At 45.7% G+C, this 18961-nt stretch overlaps 1 protein-coding gene across 2 annotated transcripts in view; it reads right to left on the bottom strand.

Annotated features, from left to right (window-relative positions):
• Nucleotides 1–18961, bottom strand: part of ANKIB1 (ankyrin repeat and IBR domain containing 1) — a 429345-nt gene that overhangs the window by 351553 nt on the left and 58831 nt on the right. For both annotated transcript variants that reach the window (XM_086941850.1, XM_086941851.1), the window contains exons 3-5: nucleotides 18053–18353; nucleotides 10927–11109; nucleotides 5139–5256 (exon numbers count right to left, since the gene is read on the bottom strand). In XM_086941850.1, the coding sequence (XP_086797976.1) occupies nucleotides 5139–5256; nucleotides 10927–11109; nucleotides 18053–18353 (602 nt within the window). The remainder of the gene's footprint in view (nucleotides 1–5138; nucleotides 5257–10926; nucleotides 11110–18052; nucleotides 18354–18961) is intronic.

The following is an 18961-nucleotide window of genomic DNA, read 5'->3' as shown; positions in this document are numbered from 1 at the left end:
GTTCCCCTATACGGATCTTGACCTTCCTACAAGTCTTAACCAACGACGTATTCAAGTGGACTGATGAGACAGAGAGGGTCAGGCCCCATGCTCAACCGGGTCTGGACCCGGGGCACTCGAGAGATCCATCGCAGGAGCCGGGGGACCAGAATGCCCGTGGAAAACGGAATAGGAGATCTAGGTCCCGGAAACGTTCTACATCTCGCAGTACAACTCGGTCAGCGGCGCCCTCTGACTCTTAACACTCTGGAAAGGGCAGCTGAGTGCCTGTGGGGATTTATGCCGTTCTACAGAGGCCACGTGCTCAGGCGGAGAGGAGTTTTGCAACAGAGTTCTGCTATACTGCTGATTGAACTTTGACTTTATATTGCTATAACTGGTTTCTTTTGGCTGACAATGGGTGGGACTGTGGGGAAGGGATCGGGGTGCCTTACTACAGGAGCTACGTGCCTTCTACGTGAGTGGGAGTTAACTTGGGAGGGGGGGGGGGTTTTGGTTCAGTGGGTGAGTGCGATCCATTGGTATGGTTGGTCTTGGGCGCTCTGTTTTGGGCCCGAGGTCTCCCATGCCGCAACAGGTACTTCAGTGTTCCATGAGGTATTGGGGTGGGGGGTGTGGATTCGGGGTTGGGAAGTTGAGGGGTTTGTGTGGGGGGCAGGGGAAAGGGGGGTTGGGGAGGGTTGGTTGGGGGTATACGCGACCTATAATGCCTTGTTCTGTGATGTGCTATGCGCCTGGGCCTGGTGCGGGATGCTCTGGTATTGGGTCTCATGGGACTATGGCTGAGGCTTCCACCCCAAGGCTCCCCAGGGAGTCGATATGTGTAGTGAGTTGGAATGTTAGGTGGATGCTGGACAAGATCAAGAGGGGGGCGATACTGCGGTGGGGTAAGAGGGAGGCTGCTGATGTCTTGTTGTAAGAAACCCACATGATGGGGACGAAAGTGTTGAGCCTGCAGAGATATGGCTACCATCAAGTTTTTCATGCGGGGTTCTCCAGGGGCTCAAGGGGGGTAGCTATCCTAATCCATCAGAGACTGGCATTGTGCGCGGGAAGCAGTGGATAGACCCCCAGGGACGTTATGTGTTTGTTCACGGGATGGTGGGCACGGAGTCGATAGTGTTTGGCTGTGTTTATGCTCCCCCCCCACCTACAGTGGTCCCTGGCTGAGCGTTTGTTTGCGCTATGGGCGGACATTCCAGATTCCCTGGCGGTCCTAGGGGGAGATTGGAACGATGTGATGGATGTGCGTGAGGACCGTCGGAGGATGCAGGGGGCGCTTGTGGCTGCCGTCCCTACTCGGCTGCGCGCCATGGTGGAGGGGCTTGGCTGGGCAGATGTTTGGCGACACATGCATGTCAGGGCCCGCGAATACACGTATGTCTCTGCGGTCCGTGGTTCCTTCTCCCGGCTGGATTATGTCTTCGTGCCTTGTGGATTCCTGGATAGGGTAAGGGAGGCTGCCATCCTGCCTAGGGGACTGTCTGACCACTCCCCAGTAGCTGTGGTGGTTGACCTGCATAGGACGAGGCAGCCATTCCGGTGGAGGATGTCCTCCTGGCACCTTCAGCAGGCCGAGTACGTGCAACACATGCGTGCTGAGATTGCCAACTACTGGAGAGAAAATCTGGTAGAGGGCACTGATCCCGTGGTCTTCTGGGAAGCCATGAAACCTACCCTGACGGGAATTGATATTGTGTGGTGCGCGGCAGCCCGTCGCAGGCGTCGGGAAGCTATAGTGGAGGCGGCGGCTCGTGAGGAGACGCTGGAGCAATGTTGTCGGGGAGAGGAGGACGCAATGGCAGTGCGGCGGCTTCTGCAGGCGCAGCAGTCCTATTCGTCGGTGTTACTAGATGAGGCTAGGTAGGCGTGGTTAGCTACGCGGAGTAGGGTATATCAATGGGGTGACAAGTCTTGCACTATGCTTCACAGACTGTGCCAGCGTACTCTGCAGCCGCTTGCCCTGCCTGGGATTACTGATGGAGACGGCGTCACCATTACGGACCCAGCGGCGCTGGCTGCTGGCTTTGTTAGCTATTATGCGGAACAATATGCCCCACAGGATTGCCTCTCGGCTGAGGCGATTGACAAATTTATCGCCGACCTGCCCCCGAGGGCGGTCTCCACTGAGACCCGGAAAGCATTGGACCTTCCCCTCACGGCGGAGGAAGTGGGTGATGCACTGGGTCAGCTCAACACGGGGAAGGTGCCCGGGCCGGGCGGTTTCACGTGTGAATTTTATATATAAGTTCCATCTCCAACTGGAGTCCCATTATAGGATCGCACTGGAGGCAGCGCGGGAAGTGGGTAGACTGCCGGCTGACTGGTGACATGCCGAGGTGGTGGTGTTTCAGAAACCTGGTAGGCCCCCCGATTGTCACGACTCGTACCGCCCTATATCATTACTTAACATCGAGGCTAAACTGTTGGCTAAGGCGTTGGCGAATCGTCTCCTCCCATATGTAGCTGATCTGGTTCACCCGGATCAGGCGGGCTTCATGCCGCGTAGAGCGACGCGACACAATATACGCAGGGCACAGAATGCCGTAGATGCGATAAGGGCCACGGGAGTGCGGGCAGCCCTGCTCTTGGCCGACATAGACAGGGCCTTTGACTCGGTAAGCTGGACATACCTATTCGCGCTTCTACCTCATCTTAATCTGGGCCCGGTGTTCATATCATATATCAAACTTCTCTATACTGATATCACGGCGTCTGTGCGTGTTTCTGGGGCGATTTCGGAGAGGTTTGCCATCGGCCGGGGTACCAGTCAGGGTAGCCCGCTGTCCCCATATTTATTTGCGTTAATTATGGAGACTCTCGCCTCTTGGGTGCACATTGATGCGCAGCTGCGGGGCTTTGTATGGGGGGGGGGCCTTACCGATCGAATTGCCCTCTATGCGGACGACGTCCTCTTTTTCCTCACTGACCTGAATAGATCTGGGCCCCGAGTGCTAGAGATAATGCGCATCTTTGGTGAGGTGTCGGGCCTCTACCTTAAACCGAGTAAGTCCACCCTGTGGGTGCTGGGTGAAGGAGCGGACACGGGCCCATGGGCATCAGCATTGAAAACTGCGGCCGGGGGCATATTATATCTTGGAGTGTTCTTGTCTGAGTCCGCAACGGTTTCATGGGAGCGCAACGTGCTGCCAGTATGGGAGAGGGTCCAAACGGACATTACAACCTGGTCTCGGATGCCCCTTACCATATATGGCAGGTCGGCGATTTTTAAAATGGTTGCCCTTCCGCGACTCCTTTATCAATTACAGAACCATCCGCGCCCCATTGCACCGCGGTGGTTCCGGCAGGTCAATTCGCTTTTTGTGGGTGGGGGGAGCTGCTAGAGTGGCGCTATGTACGTGCTTTCTATCCGCATATTGTGGTGGCCTGGCCACGTAAGACATCCTCTCGTACTACCAGGCCTTGCATCTGCTGGTTTTAAACGATCGGTGGTATGGGAATAGTGGCGATCCGGCATATGCGCTGGAGGACTCCCTGATGGGGAATAACACATTGCATACCACCCTATACTCGGCTGGGCTTAGGAGGCGGCTGCCGTCGGCCACGCAAGTAGTATTTGCTGTTTGGAGACAGGCACTGCGTCGGATGGGTTGGTGGGGGAGGTTGACGGCAGAGACCCCATTGTGGCAGAATGGACGACTCCCTGCGTTGGCCTCGCTTGCGGGGTTTGGCAGATGGGACTCCATAGGAATTTCCTCGCTTGGAGACGTTATGTCGGTGTGACTCTCAAGTCATTCCAGGACTTGCGTGGCGAGTTCCACATGCCTAACACTCAGTTCTTCCGATACTTACAATTTCGCCATGCATTGGCGCCTAGCATGGTTGGGTTGGAATCGCTGCCGGAATTCAGCCCCGTGGAAGCGAAGGTCTTCATGGGCGATCTTGGGGACAAAAAGGTGTCCCGCATTTATCAAACGCTGGTCACCCACTGCTCCTCCTCCTTACTCCTATTGAAGGATGTTTGGGAAAAAGATGTGGGGCCCCTGGACGAAGACGACTGGAGGGAGGCACTGGAGTCCCCCCGTGGGACGGCTATTGCGGTGCGGCTCCGATTAATCCAATTTAAATACTTGCACAGGGCCTACTATACCCGAGAGCGACTGTGGAAGGCGGCCCTCATTGGGTCCCCGGAGTGCCTGCGCTGTGGAGCTGACACAGGTACCCTAATACATACTGTGTGGTCGTGAGCTGGCTTGACTAGGTCCTGAAATGGTGTGTGGAGTTGCTTGTCGGAGGTGCTGGGTTGGGATCTCCCCCGCACCCATCGTCTGGGTCTCCTCCATGTATTAGAGGGGGTAGGTGGAAATATTTACAAACTTCATCTCTTGCTATTGGGCCTGGTAGTGGCCAAGCGGGACTTGGCACGAGCGTGGAAGAATGAACGAGAACCCCCCCCGGCACCCCCCTGCCCCCCCCCCCCCCCCAGTGCATGGAAAGCTGGATTGGACTATTTTATGGGTTTGGAGCGCCCAGTGTTCGAGGCCAGAGGTTGTCCCATCTGGAAGCGGTGGGCAGACTACAGGGGTTTGACTCTTGATCCACCGGAGGAGCCTGATGAGGATCTGTATTTGGGTGATGGACGCCAGGCTTTGAGTGCGCATGGCACTGGACTTTCGGATGGCATGTAAAGAGGGCTTGACATGATCGCGTGTACGGGCCTAGGGTGGGATAAGGGGCGGGTAGTGGGGTTTTTGGGTGGCTGTGGGAGTTGGGGAAGTTAGGGAGAAACGTTTCTTTCTCATTGATTGGGATACAATGATGTGTTTATGCTGATAATCATGCAGTGACCTCCTGACTGTGGAGTGCTGTATACCTGCTTCTACCTGATCAACTAATAAAATTTGTTGTGAAAAAAAAGATATTAGAATATGTAATATCCATAAAACTGGAAGCCATTTAATAGATCTCCAATTCAGCGAATATGCGAAGTATAAAAAGTCCTATGATATGCCACTACCTATACAAACATATTTGATAATATTATCTCCAGGAAATATAAATAAAAACAATAAGCAGAAAATACACTTTAAGAAACAATTTAGGGGTCACAAATTCTCAATTTGTGGATTTTTATAATGAAGACAACATGAATGTATTATTTGAACTGCTGTAATTACCATGTGCCCTGAGCAATGCCTCTGCAGTGAACAGTGGCGCTTGAAGCATATCTGCCGTCTCCACTATAAGCATATCCTTCAGCCTGCGTAAGTCTTGAGGTCTTAATCCTTCATACGGCTTTAGGAAGAAAAAAAATACAAACGTCAATTGTTTTCTTCTATAAAAGGCATCTGAATCAAAAAAACATACCAAGTAAATAAATCTCTACTAACAAGGCTACATACATCTGTTATTGAACTTAATACATAAACAGAGAGAGAAAAATTCTGTCAGACATCTAGCCAAAAATGTGACATACATTTAGTTATGAAGAATGATGCAATAATGTTTAATTTATGCAACTGAAGTGAGCAATCTAAAGTTAATATAAGAATGTGTGGCAGGAAGTGATATAGAACACGGAAGAAAGAGAAATCCCATGATCTCCTGACTTCATGTGACATTTCATGGAAGAAAAAGTTGGAATTAAGAATAGTTTTTTAATTATGCACAAAATCCCTCCTTTTTTCACAAGTAATACACTATCATCCAAGAAAACACACATTACTCCAAGAAAATCTGTCCATTTTTAACAGAACAGATCAATTCAAACATCTCCAATTCTTCTTCACTACTACAGAGATCTTATATGAGCCTTCTATTCTCAGTTTCTCCAGCGCTGTGCAGGATCGTATAGGAAAACAGTTTTTAAACCATCAAGTGCTAACTAGGACTAAGATAAAATACTCACAGCCCACCATCTGGTAGACATGACAGAACTGAAAACTCTAAAATAAATATTCAATATCCCTTTGCTTCAAATCTAGAACTCCACCTTTATAGATGTTAAGGTGAGCCTTTCCGTAGTAAACAACATCTACATGTTTGAATAGTCTATGAGTAGGTTTTTTAAGTGTTCAGAAATTTTGGCGCTCAACTTCTCACGGTAAAATATTAGATTGTCGTGGTATCAAGGTAGGTGCTTCTTGGCCAGAGGAAAACCTTAACCTCTGTAAAGAGAAGAGGTACAAAAACCTCCCTCTTATTCTGATTGGGAAGGGATCCAGAGCACACTATATGTATCTAAATTATATTCTCATGTTCAAGTATTCATTCATTCGGGATAGATCAAACCAAACGTAAATTTTCAAAAGTTTTATTCATCAGCAGTGTTCACCTCTTGGGAATCACTGTACCTGTCACTCAAGCCTACACGTGTTTCATCACAGCATGTGGCTGTGACTCTTCAGGGCTGATCTTAATGATCGAGGAGCGTGGTCGGGGAACCGGTGATAATTCCAACCCGGTCCTTATCGGGTGGTTTTTTGTTTACAGGGTCACGGCACCAGTCGGTTGGTCCGGTTGCCGTCAGCAAACTGTTAAAAGCTAAGTTCACAACGGATAAGATTCAGTAACGGTATTCAGGCCATGTACAGCCCGTGATTAAGCCTTGTACAGCTTCGGTCTCCAAGTGCGGGAACCCGTACTTGGAGACCGAAGCTTCGATCATTAAGATCAGCCCTGAAGAGTCACAGCCACATGCTGTGATGAAACACGTGTAGGCTTGAGTGACAGGTACAGTGATTCCCAAGAGGTGAACACTGCTGATGAATAAAACTTTTGAAAATTTACGTTTGGTTTGATCTATCCCGAATGAATGAATACTTGAACATGAGAATATCATTTAGATACATATAGTGTGCTCTGGATCCCTGCCCAACATCTACATGTGCCAGTGTTCTAAATACAATCAGAGAAGGGTGCTTTCAGTTGGTAGCTATCGAGAGATAAACAGTGTACATGTTTGGCAAAGCAGCATCATATCCTGTTTTCTCAAATTATCCAGACCCTATGCTTCTTCTTTAGGAGGTGTGGTTATGGGCTTCCTTGAGGTAGATTTTACACCCCAGTGAATGCCTTTTCAAAATACACTCAATTTACAACACCACCATCAGATACGGAAGGACTCGACCGGAAAGACTACATTTCTCCTAACACTTGAAGTCAACCTGCAGGGTGCACATAATTTAATTTAGCACAGGTGTAATTCCAATTATATAAAACTATATAGCATATCCCATTGTCTTGTCTGAACATCTCCCCCACTTCACTCATCATTATCTAGCTCCCTTCCCAAAAACTATTTCGAATGACACATTTAGGTGGGTAACTAGATTTCATCAGAATTGCAAGTGTGTGAGAGAAATCATACCCTTTGATCCCAACGCAAAAAAAAAAGAAAAAATGGGTGAACTGTTTGCACAATTTCCATCTGGCCTCATACCAACCAAGCTGTGTGTCTCCTGCATATAATTTAGTCTCTCTCAATTACATTGGTTGAATACTCTTGAGCATGCCCTTAAATATATCAGATAGTATTCTATAGTCTACCTTCCTCCAATTATGGAAGCATCTGAGACTTTTCACCAGAGCAAACTCAGAAATGTACAGAATTACAAGTCATAGGAAAGATAGTCGGCACACAAAAAAAAGCCAACTAAATCTCCCCAATGAGGGCCATAATGTATTTTAATGACTGCTCAAATAGAACTTAACTAGTTTCCTAAATCCACAGGGGCACCTATCAGCCACTTAAACTAGTGTGCAATTAGAACTGCCCGGTGATTTAAGAGTGATTCTCACAAAACCTGATGTCACAGTATAGTTGGCTCTGGCTCTTCAGTAATTAATGAAAAATATATTTTTAAACAAGCATTGGAATTGCAATAGGTCTCGCATTAGGAAAGTATGAGCTATTGGTCTTATAAATTACATTTTTTTAATTTATGTGTTTGTTAAAATAGCTAAATTAATAGCTTAGCCATTTACAATGCCAATAGTTATAACTTTCGCAAATGTGACACCTATAGCATTTGTAATGCAACATGTTTTTTATTAACGTGACTTAAATGTATTAATATTACAAATAACAATGGCTTTTTTTTTGGTTAAATTAATTGTTAAATAATTTATTTAATTTGTAATGGCAATAGCTTAAACTTTTGTAAATAACTTTTGTGAAGATTATATTCAGTGTTTTTTATTGTGATGAAAATCCAAGAACAGAAGTGAAATATTAACATATTTTTTGTGATTTGTAATAAAGCTTGAAAGCCGCTTGAAACAGTGTCGCCTGTCGTGAACTGAGGGCTGTAACTCACTGTGTAATGCACTATGTAAAGGCGACCACAAAATACAGAAACTGTGAATTGAACTTTACAGGAAATGGGAGCCGAACAATGGGGCGAGGGAGGGCGGGGTGATTTATGCTTCCAGATTATGAGGTGGAAGTGCTCTGGCGACTACACCACCCCCTCCCCACAGTTGCAAATCAAACTTGAGCGAAGAGAAGAACATGCAGTGTTGCAGATCCTGAGCTAACTGTTGTTTACCTTTGTCAGTGGCAGTGTAATCCCTGTCATAAAGATTACATGTTGTTTTTTATTTATTATTTACTTTGTGTTTCAGCCTGCCGCTAGTTGTGCTAGTTGTGTGCGTGTGTGTCTGAGTGGGAGTATTCATGTGAGTGTGAGTGTGTGTGCATGTGTGTGTGTGTGTCGGAGTGTGCATGTGGGTGTGTGTATGTGAGTGCATGCATGTGAGTCTGTTTGCAAGTGCCTGCGTGTGTGCGTCTGTGTGTGCGTGTGTGTGTGTGTGTGCGGGGGGGGGGGTTATAAGAGCTCAGGTTAAGGGTAGTGAGATGTAGTGAATACTTCGGAGGTACACATCCACTCAGTGGGGTAGCAAGCACTTTGGCCGCCCGTGGCGGGGGAGGGTAGAGGCTGCCGCCTTCAAAACTCGCACCCCCCTATTGGGGCCTTTGCTACGCCACTGCATACTCTAGAGAAAGCCAGCATACTCCAGCAGAAGGCTGGCTCTAAACTAAGGGAATGACTCATCTTCAGACAAAAAGTGGTAAATGTATGTATGATGATATTACCCTCTTCCAACAGCAGTAGTGCCCGAATTCAGTAAAGTCTCAGACAGACGAGTATTCCTAATAGGAGAGCAAACAGACTGGAGGGCGGGGATGCGTTGAAGAGAGGCTCAGTGGCGCTTGCTCGGTTATGAATATCCGTATAAATGAGTGCCTTTGATTTCACACCAGCTGTGTCTAATGTCTAGCCTCTATTGCGCAGAGCTTCGGATTGTATTCTGACGCTCTTTTCCTCGAACAATAATATTTTAGGGAATACTTTGTTGTAATGAGGTGCCCTCTTGTGGCAGTTTGGGATTGTAGTTGCTTGCCGTGGCTCAATGGAGCACCGGTGAGCCTATTGAAGCCTCCATCTGTCTCTGCCCCGCAGCCAAGTTTCACATACGTTCTTACAGGCCCATACTTAAAAATGCAGAGGTGACGGCAAGGCTTTGGAAAAATGCGATTTTCACAGATATTTGGGGACTGGAGTTCGAATCGTAAATCGTCCTCACATCGAATATATGGGGATGTTTCTATGCCTCGCTCCCAAGTTCCAGGAGAGGCATAGAAATACCAGAAGGCACAGGAATGGTTAGCCTACCGATCGTTACGCGGGAACACTTTGCTTCGAATTACCTTGGTCAGTGTACATGAATTGCCCAGTGAAATGTCTGTTTTTTTTTGTCTTATAGAAGGAATGCATTGCATCAATTGCGGATTACGTCTCGAAGCATCCCCGAGCTACTCCGCAAGAACTGAACAAAGTGGTGGAACAGAACGTCGTCCTGTTTGCTGCCAAGATACAGGCTTCCACTTAACAAGCCCCGGTATGGACAGAGCAGCAAGGAGCGCTATGGCACCGCTTCATCTATCTACGCGGTCTCGCAGTGGGGATATCACTGTCCAGAACCAAAGCGTTAGCCTTTGTTTCATGCCCTGTCCGCTATCAGGAGTCTTGTCTCGCCCGGAAAAAATGTGGGCATTTGGTCTTGTCAAACGTTGGGCAAAACCAGTCACGTCTTTAATTGTATAAACTATTTTCAGTTGTAATGCGAGCAGAAAAGAACAAATAAATAATGTAAAATGTATCCATTTCGTAATAACCTGCGCCTGATCGTGTGCAGCCGCACATTGGTCAGATTTATGGCATATTCAAGTATATCTTGCGTTATTTATTTAAAACAGAAAGTGACCGAGTCAGACACCTATAAAGAAATGAGCAAAAATTAAACATCTTAATAATAACTTGTTTTATATTAGGATCCTAATATTGCCGTTACTGCCATACGTGTACCCTGTAAATAAAACAAGTTAAAAGAAAAGAAGACACGGCCGGCCGGCCGTGAAACTCAAAGCACGGCCGGCCGGCCGTGAAAGCCTTTGATCCGGCAGGGGGTGGAGCGGCACCAAGCTGGGCAACAGATGGCTGGCGATTTGATGCTGTGCACCCGCATTTTAGGTCAATGCGCTGGCGCATTGACCTAAAAGCGCACGGGCACAGCATCAAATCGCCAGTTAGTTAAAGTCTGTTTAAAGCCCTATAGTCTCGCTTCTCTCAATGCATGCGCATTGAGAGGTCACGAGACCTAAAAACCACTTAGCAGCATTCTGAGCAAGTAGTAGAAAATGCACCAAGAGTGTTGAAGTAGCTTAAATAACTTGGAAAACCATGTAATAAATCAGTCAATAATAATGTATCAACATGCAGACATACCTTTAAAAAGAAATAAATAAATAAAAGACATTATTTCTGTTAAGAAATGATGGCCATGCACCGTAAAGCCTATACACAAAACTGTAGTAAGAAGCCTCGGCTTTACCAGAAGCTTTTATGAGTGATAGTTATACATGGGAGTAGACACTGAAAACTATCATGAGAACACATTTACCTCTCTCTTGTCTAAAGCAGCATACTCTGCTTCTATGTCATCAGCTTCAGGATCCCGTGAAAAGACCATTTGGGATTCCAAGTTCAGTGCCAAATCTTTGTGATGCTGCTTCTCTGCACAGTCACAAGGGGTGTCCTTATTCTCGTTCTCAGCAAATAAGTTTCCACCGTGTTTTGTTAACAGCTGAATACAAAAGAGATAACGTTTTGTTTTATTGGAGCATATATAACAAAGCATAGGAAAAAATATAGTTTGTCTAAGAGATCTGATCGCCATGGATGCGGGCATGAGGTGTCGGTCTCAACGATACTGGATGGTTTTCTTGCGAAAGAAGGTGAGGCAAGCTTCGCATGCGGTCTTGTGGTTTGGGGACACACACAGATTGCACACTTCATGTAGGTCCTTCCATGGGAACTTCGTGCAACACTTTAAGCAGTTTTGAAAGGGAGTTGTTTCAATTACTCACAGACATTCTCATACAGCAAACTGCCTGGAAACGGAACTGGAAGGGTGATGCCTCGAATGGGGCATCGATGGAGGGAACAGGACAAGTAGAGAGAGCGAGAACACATGACTAAAACACAATACCAAAGAGTGGAGAGGAATCGAAGGCCCGAAGAGAACACCACGAGGCGTCAAACCAGAGCTCACTGAAGTATGTCCAACACCGACAGCTACATAAAAAAAACAATCTAACCGTAGGGTTGATGCCCAGGTGCATACTCACCATTAGAAGAAGTCACAATACCTTGTGACTCAAAAGACTTCTTAGAAGAAAAACAAGTTTCACACATCTGAGCTCAACATTAAATGGCAGGAGTATGCACAGCATGTTTAACTACAGCCACCATGCTAAAAGCATAAAGTTACTTGATTTAGAGAACGTCTCTCACACAAACAGAAAAGGTATTATAAGCTTATGTCTTGTAGCATTTCTTGTTATATTACTGGTTATACGCAAAAGTCAGTGAGTTGAGTTCAACTTTGTCTCAACCTCTTATTCTGGGGGTTCTAAACAAAAATCCTGAATCTTGCTTATTCTGTGGGCTTAAATCGTAACTGTTCAAGGGAACAAAATCACACCTGCACGTTAAATATTTGGTACAGATTTTAGAAAAAAAAGCAAAGAAGGAATATGCTACTTACTAGTATGCATCTGTTCTTGGCATAGAAGGCTGCATAGTGGTACATTATGAATAGATCGCCATCTGGTGTTGGGCTCGGATGATTGCACTTTGTTTTTCTCTTGGAGAGTCTTTTGTATCTTGGTGACTCCTCCTTTGGTTGGTAGTGCGCATGGGCATCGGCTCCATCCTTAGATTGTTTTGCCATAGTAGGGTTAGATGGAGTAGTATGATAGAATACAGATAGGAATGCCCATGTAAGTGTATCTAAATAAGATAATGTTGGAACAGATACAGGTTTCCGGGGAGGCTGGGAGGGCATGTACCACTCTGCAGCCCTCTATGCCAAGAACAGATGCATACTAGTAAGTAGCATATTCCGTTCGAGGCATATGGGCTGCAGATGGTACATTATGAATAGACTATACAGCAGTTCTCTCCCTAGCGGTGGTCGCCCGTGTCTGTTGCAACTGTCTGAAATAAAGTCTTTAATACAGCTTGTCCCACTCTAGCTTGTTGTATTGTGTGCACATCTACACAATAGTGCTTTGTGAAGGTGTGCGGTGTAACCAAGGTAGCTGCTTTGCATATGTCATCTAGTGGAATGTTTCCCAAAAATGCCATAGATGCTCCTAGTTTACGTGTAGAGTGAGCTCTAGGAGGAACAGTTAATGTTCTCTTTGCTTTTAAGTAGCATATTTGAATACATTTTACAATCCATATGGCAATGCCCGCTTTAGAGATGGGATTGCCCTTATGTGTAGGAGAAAACGCAACAAATAGCTGTTTTGTCATTTGAAAGTTTGTGTTCTTTCTATATAGTACAATATTGCCCTTCTGACATCCAATGTATGTAGGGCCCTTTCCGCTACCGTTTGTGGTTTTGGAAAGAAAACCGGTAATTCCACTGACTGATTGATGTGGAATGCAGAAATTACCTTTGGTAGGAATTTTGGGTTTGTTCTAAGAACCACTTTATTTTGGTGTAACTGCATGAATGGTTCTTGAATCGTAAAAGCCTGCAACTCACTTACTCTTCTAAGTGACGTGATAGCTATGAGGAAGGCCACCTTCCATGTGAGGAATTGTATTTCACACCTATGCATAGGTTCAAATGGTGGCCCCATTAGTCTGGTAAGTACTATGTTGAGATTCCAGACTGGGGAAGGTGGTCGTCTTGGTGGAATGACTCTTTTTAGTCCCTCCATGAAAGCTTTAATTGCTGGTACTTTAAACAGGGAAAGATGTTGCCTGTTTTGTAGGTACGCCGCTATAGCTGCGAGATGAACTCTGATAGAGGTGTATGCTAAGTTACATTGCTGCAAGTGTAGTAAATAGCAAATGATCTGTTTAGTGGATGCGTCCAGAGGGTTGATGTGCTTACTGTTACAGTGTATAGCAAACCTCTTCCACGTTGCTGCATAGCATGCTCTGGTGGTAGGACGTCTTGCTTGTTTAATGATTTCCATACATTCTGGTGGTAAATCTAAATATCCAAACTCTATGACCTCAGGAGCCAGATCGCTAGGTTCAATTGTTTGGGATCTGGGTGCATTATTTCTCCATGGTTCTGTGTAAGGTGCATGGGTAATAATCTTAGCTTTTGATGTGGCACCTGTGAGAGTTGTAGTAGCGTGGTGAACCACGGCTGTCTTGCCCACGTGGGTGCCACTAGTATCATTGTCATTGAGTGCTGCTGCAGTTTCCGAACCACTAACGGAATTAGTGGTAGAGGGGGGAAAGCGTAAGCAAATCTGTTGGACCAATTTATCCATAGTGCATTGCCCTGGGACCGTTGGTGTGGGTACCTGGATGCGAAGTTTTGGCATTTTGCGTTCTGATGATTGGCAAACAGATCTATCTCTGGTTGCCCCCATCTTTGGAAGAATGGCTGCAGTATTTGGCCGTGCAGCTCCCATTCGTGTACTTGTTCTGACTGTCTGCTTAGGATGTCTGCTATCTGATTTTGAACTCCTGGTATGTGTTCTGCTAACAGATAAATCTTTTGAGGAATGGCCCATCTCCAAATGTCCTGTGCTAGTTTGGATAGTTGGAGAGAGTGTGTCCCCCCTGTTTTTGAATATAATACATTGCAGTCATGTTGTCTGTTCTGATCAGGACTGCCTTGTTTGTTATTTGCATTTGGAAAGCTTTTAGTGCTAGAAATATCGCTAATAGTTCCAAGTAGTTGATGTGCAGTTTCTTTTGCTGCACACTCCACTTCCCCTGCACTGTGTATTTGTCCATATGCGCTCCCCATCCGGAGAGCGATGCGTCCGCTGTTATTATCACTTGTGGAATCGGTTCTAGGAACGACCATCCTTTGGAAATGTTTGTTGTGTTCCACCACTTCAGAGAGCGATGCGTACGGTCGTCTACCAACACCAGATCTGTAATCTGACCTTGACCCTGATTCCACTGTGTCGCTAGACACTCCTGTAGTGGACGCATTTGTAGTCTGGCATGTGGTATTAGCAGTATGCAGGAGGACATCATGCCTAACAGTTGCATAAACACTCGTGCTGGTAGTGAGTGTTGTGGTTGAAATCTTTGTATTAACCCGACCATTGTTTGTATCCTGATCGGATTGGAGTATGCTATTGCTCTTTCTGTGTCTATAGTAGCCCCCAGGTATTGCTGAATCTTGTTTGGTTGCAGGTGTGATTTTTTGTAGTTCATCGTAAACCCTAGGTGGTGCAGCAATTGAATTGTCTTCTGTGTGTTGTGAAGACATTCTTCTTGTGACTTGGCCTTTATTAACCAATCGTCCAAGTATGGGAAGACATGTATTTGTTGTCTTCTCAGGTGTGCTGCCACCACAGCTAGGCATTTTGTGAACACTCTTGGTGCCGTTGTGACCCCGAACGGAAGGACTTTGAATTGATAATGTTGTCCTCCCACTACAAACCTTAGGTATTTCCTGTGGGCTTTGTGATTTGGGATATGAAAGTAAGCGTCTTTTAGATCCAGTGTAGAAAGAAAGTCCCCTTTCTTCAGTAAAGGGAGTACCTGTTGGAGCGTGACCATGTGGAAATGCTCCGAATTTATGTATGCATTGAGAGGTCTTAGGTCTGAGATTGGTCTTAGGGACCCATGTTTTTTGGGGATTAGGAAGTATAGAGAGTATACTCCTGTTCCTTGTTGATGTTTTGGAACCTTCTCTATTGCATGCTTTTGTAGCAGTGCTAGTACTTCTTCCTTTAACAATGTCAGATGGTCTTGACTCATTGGACGCTGTTTGGGGGGGATGTTTGGTGGGGTAGCTGCGAGTTCTAGGCAATAACCATGTTGGATAATCTGTCTCACCCACTTGCCTGATGTGATGTTTTCCCAGACAGGTAGGAACTGTGATAGACGTCCCCCGACCGGTGTTATGTGGTCTGGGGGAAGTTCTATCAAGTCACTGTTTTGGGGTTGAGGCGTTGCGGTTGTTATTATTTCCGCGGCCTCTACCTTTGTTGTTGTTACCCCTGTAACTACCTCTTGAATTACCTTTGGGTGATGTAGGTGTGAAAGAGGTGGATTGCTGATTTGTTCCTGTATTTTTTGAGCCTCCTCTATAGGTGGATCTACGAAAGGAACCTCTGTTGGCTGTTGCAATGCTCCCATTGACTTAGCCGTTTCTGTATCTTTTTTCATTTTTTCTAAGGTCTCATCTGTGCTTGAGCCAAAAAGTGTTTTTTGATCAAAGGGATGGTTCAATAAGGATGTTTGTACTTCCTGTTTGAATCCTGAGATTCTAAGCCATGCATGTCTCCTTAACATGACACTGGTGTTGATGGATCTTGCTGCAGTGTCTGCTGCGTCTAGGGCGCACTTAATGGAAGTATTAGTTATTATCTTTCCTTCCTGTATTAACTGATCTGCCCTTTTCTGATGTTCTTTGGGGAGATGTGTGATGAGTTTTTCTAATTCATCATAATGTGCCCTGTCATAACGTGCAAGTAGTGCCTGTGTATTGGCTATACGCCAGCTATTTGCCGCTTGTGATGCTACTCTCTTGCCTGATGCATCTATTAATTTTGACTCTTTATCAGGTGGAGGAGCCTCTCCTGTAGATAATGAGTTCGCTCTTTTACGAGCGTTTGAAACTACAAGCGAGTCCAGAGGTACCTGCCCTTTGATAAATATTGGATCTTTTGGAGCCGCCTTATATTTTTTATCAATTCTTGGGGTTAACACCCTAGCCCTCACTGGGTCTTTGAATATTTCTTCTGTGTGACTGAGAAGACCCTTCAGCATAGGTAGATTACCTGATGTTCTTTGTGCATTAGGTAGCGTCTCTAATAGGAAGTCCTCTATTTGAGGTTCTGTATGTATATCTACCTTATGATATTTTGCTGCCCTATTAATGAGCTGTACAAACCCTGTGTTATCATCAGGTGGTGAAGGCTTTGAGGGATATAACTTTGTCGTTGTCATCATCTGACCCTACATTATAATTTTCCCATGGGTCATCCTCATCTGGGATAGTTTCATCATCCCCTTGAGGTTCTCCCTCCCCTGGATCACTGTCTACATCAGACTGAGGTGTAGATGGTCTTGGTGTAGAAGGTGCAGGAATATTTGGCATAGTGTGAGGAATAGGAGAAGAGGGTGTGACTTTAGGTCGAGGAGAAGTAGGAGGAGTTGTATTTGTCCCCAGTGTTCTCTTTTTTGAAGGAAGAGATTTGTCTTCTATCTGTTCATTCTTCCTCTTCTTCGTCACTACTTTGCCAGTTTGCGGATCGATAAACAAAATCTTTTGTTTGGGATCTGTCTGCTGCTCCTGTATCGGTACCGAAGGCCTTGGTTCCGAAAGGTGCTTATGTTTTCGATCGTCAATGTTCGGTGTTTTCGGCACCGAGTGTTTACTCGATTCCGACTTCTTCGGTGTCGAGTGAGTCTTCGACGTCGAATCATGTTTCTGTTTCGACATGGAATGTTTCGATGCCAAGCTTTCCCTTGCATGAAGCTTCGGTGTCGAAGTCGATGTCGACCGTTTCTCGGATCCGACATGGTGGGAGACCGAGTGTTTCGGTTTCAGTTTCGGTTTCGTTGCCGGGCCCGAAGGCGGGGCGTCGGAAACTTTTTTCTGCGGTTTGACCGGGCTCGAAGGCGGGGTCGTTACCACACGGGGTCGGTTTTTTGGTAAGGGGACGTCGTCACTCACGGTTTGTTGCACGTCGAGTTCTTCGACCTCCGACTCGTCCCATTCCGACCCCGACTGATCCTCATGATCCTCTTCTTCCTCAAGTTGCTCGTCTCCGAACAGCTCCGGGATCGCCTCCGACTGCATTCTGGAAACCTCATGTCTTCGAGCTCGACGATTTCTAATCGTCGACTTGGAGGAGAATGCTGCGCAGGCTTCGCAGTCCCTGGATTCGTGTTCAGGCGATAGGCAGAGGTTGCACACCTCGTGTAGGTCCTTGTGTGGGAACTTAGCACCACACGTTGGACATTTCTTGAATGGAGTACTTTCCATGGACTCCGGGCTCGACTGAGTCGAGAAAGGCCTCCTGTTCGTCGACGTAGATCAAAGTTTTTTTTTTCGATGTTGAAGTCGAAACGCGCCGGAATGGAAATGAAACGCGTTCGATAACAATACCGTCGAATTGGAAAGGGAATACGCGCCGATAAGTCACTTCTTTTCGAAGTCGGTCTGGAGCGTCTCAATCCTCATCCCAACCCGATGGCGGAAAAAAACAATCTAAGGAAGGAGCCGATGCCCATGCGCACTACCAACCAAAGGAGGAGTCACCAAGATACAAAAGACTCTCCAAGAGAAAAACAAAGTGCAATCATCCGAGCCCAACACCAGATGGCGATCTATTCATAATGTACCATCTGCAGCCCATATGCCTCGAACATATAATTATTTGTAAAAACAATTGTACATGTGTAGTCCAAACAACCCCAAAAAAATATCCGTAGTCTGCATTACCATTCAAGTCAAAACCTCCAGAACAAAACAACCATATTGACAATAATACATATGAAGATGCACTTTAAACTTATATTACCTCGACACATGTTTTCATCCCTGAGGCAGAAGCATAGTGCAAAGGTGTGTTGTTTTTATTGTCAACTGCATCCACAGCCGCTCGTTCATATTCCCCCTGGTCAATCTTTGCACCTCTCCATTTCAGAATCATCTGCAGACAATCAGCTCTGCGGAAGTTGTCTTCGGACAGTCGAAATGGGCGAGGATGGATGGCACCTTCAGATATCATGATTTGGGGACCCATACACAGCAAGTGCATTGCCGTTTCATTGTGCACATTTCGTTTGTTTGGGTTTCCATCTTTACCAAAAAGAAATGCCCTGCAAGCAGAAATGGGAAGTGCATTATTTTTTATTATTCTCATGGACACCAGTTATTTTGAAGTTCACAGTTTGAATGTAAATACTTGATTTTGGTATGTATTCAAGCAATGTTTGAATAGAAATTATTGAATGCCAGTGAAATATTTTCAATTTGCCCAACAGAATCAAGAAAGTGTTGAAATGCTGTTTAGCTTACTTGATCACAAATATGGAATGTGAATTCGTGATGAGCAATTTCTCACGCACTACATGTGCATAATGCCTCTTCGTCTACACTGGAATTTGCTTAAATAACACCTTTTTGCAGAATCATTTAGACAAGCACTTCAGAAGCTATCAGGTATTTGACCAAACAAAACAAGAATTATCATTCTAATATGGAAGTTCTGTAAGGGAATTATCTTATACTGTGGATGTTCATATTCCCAAATGACAACATGAAAATATTCACGTCATCATTGCTATTTGACACAATTTGCTTACCATTTACATATCCCCTAGGAACTGCTGAGTGGTATTTTACACAGTTTGCCTATAGAAAAGTAAAAAAAAAAAAAAAAATGAATTTGGGTGCCGAGACGGCGAGTTCCCTCGCACTGATAAGA

The sequence above is a fragment of the Lissotriton vulgaris genome, chromosome 10 (genome assembly GCF_964263255.1).
Source record: "Lissotriton vulgaris chromosome 10, aLisVul1.2, whole genome shotgun sequence".
In the NCBI taxonomy this organism is placed as follows: Eukaryota; Metazoa; Chordata; class Amphibia; order Caudata; family Salamandridae; genus Lissotriton; species Lissotriton vulgaris.
Note: the sequence above shows the minus strand (reverse complement) of the source record. Positions and strands in the feature narration are given on the sequence as shown.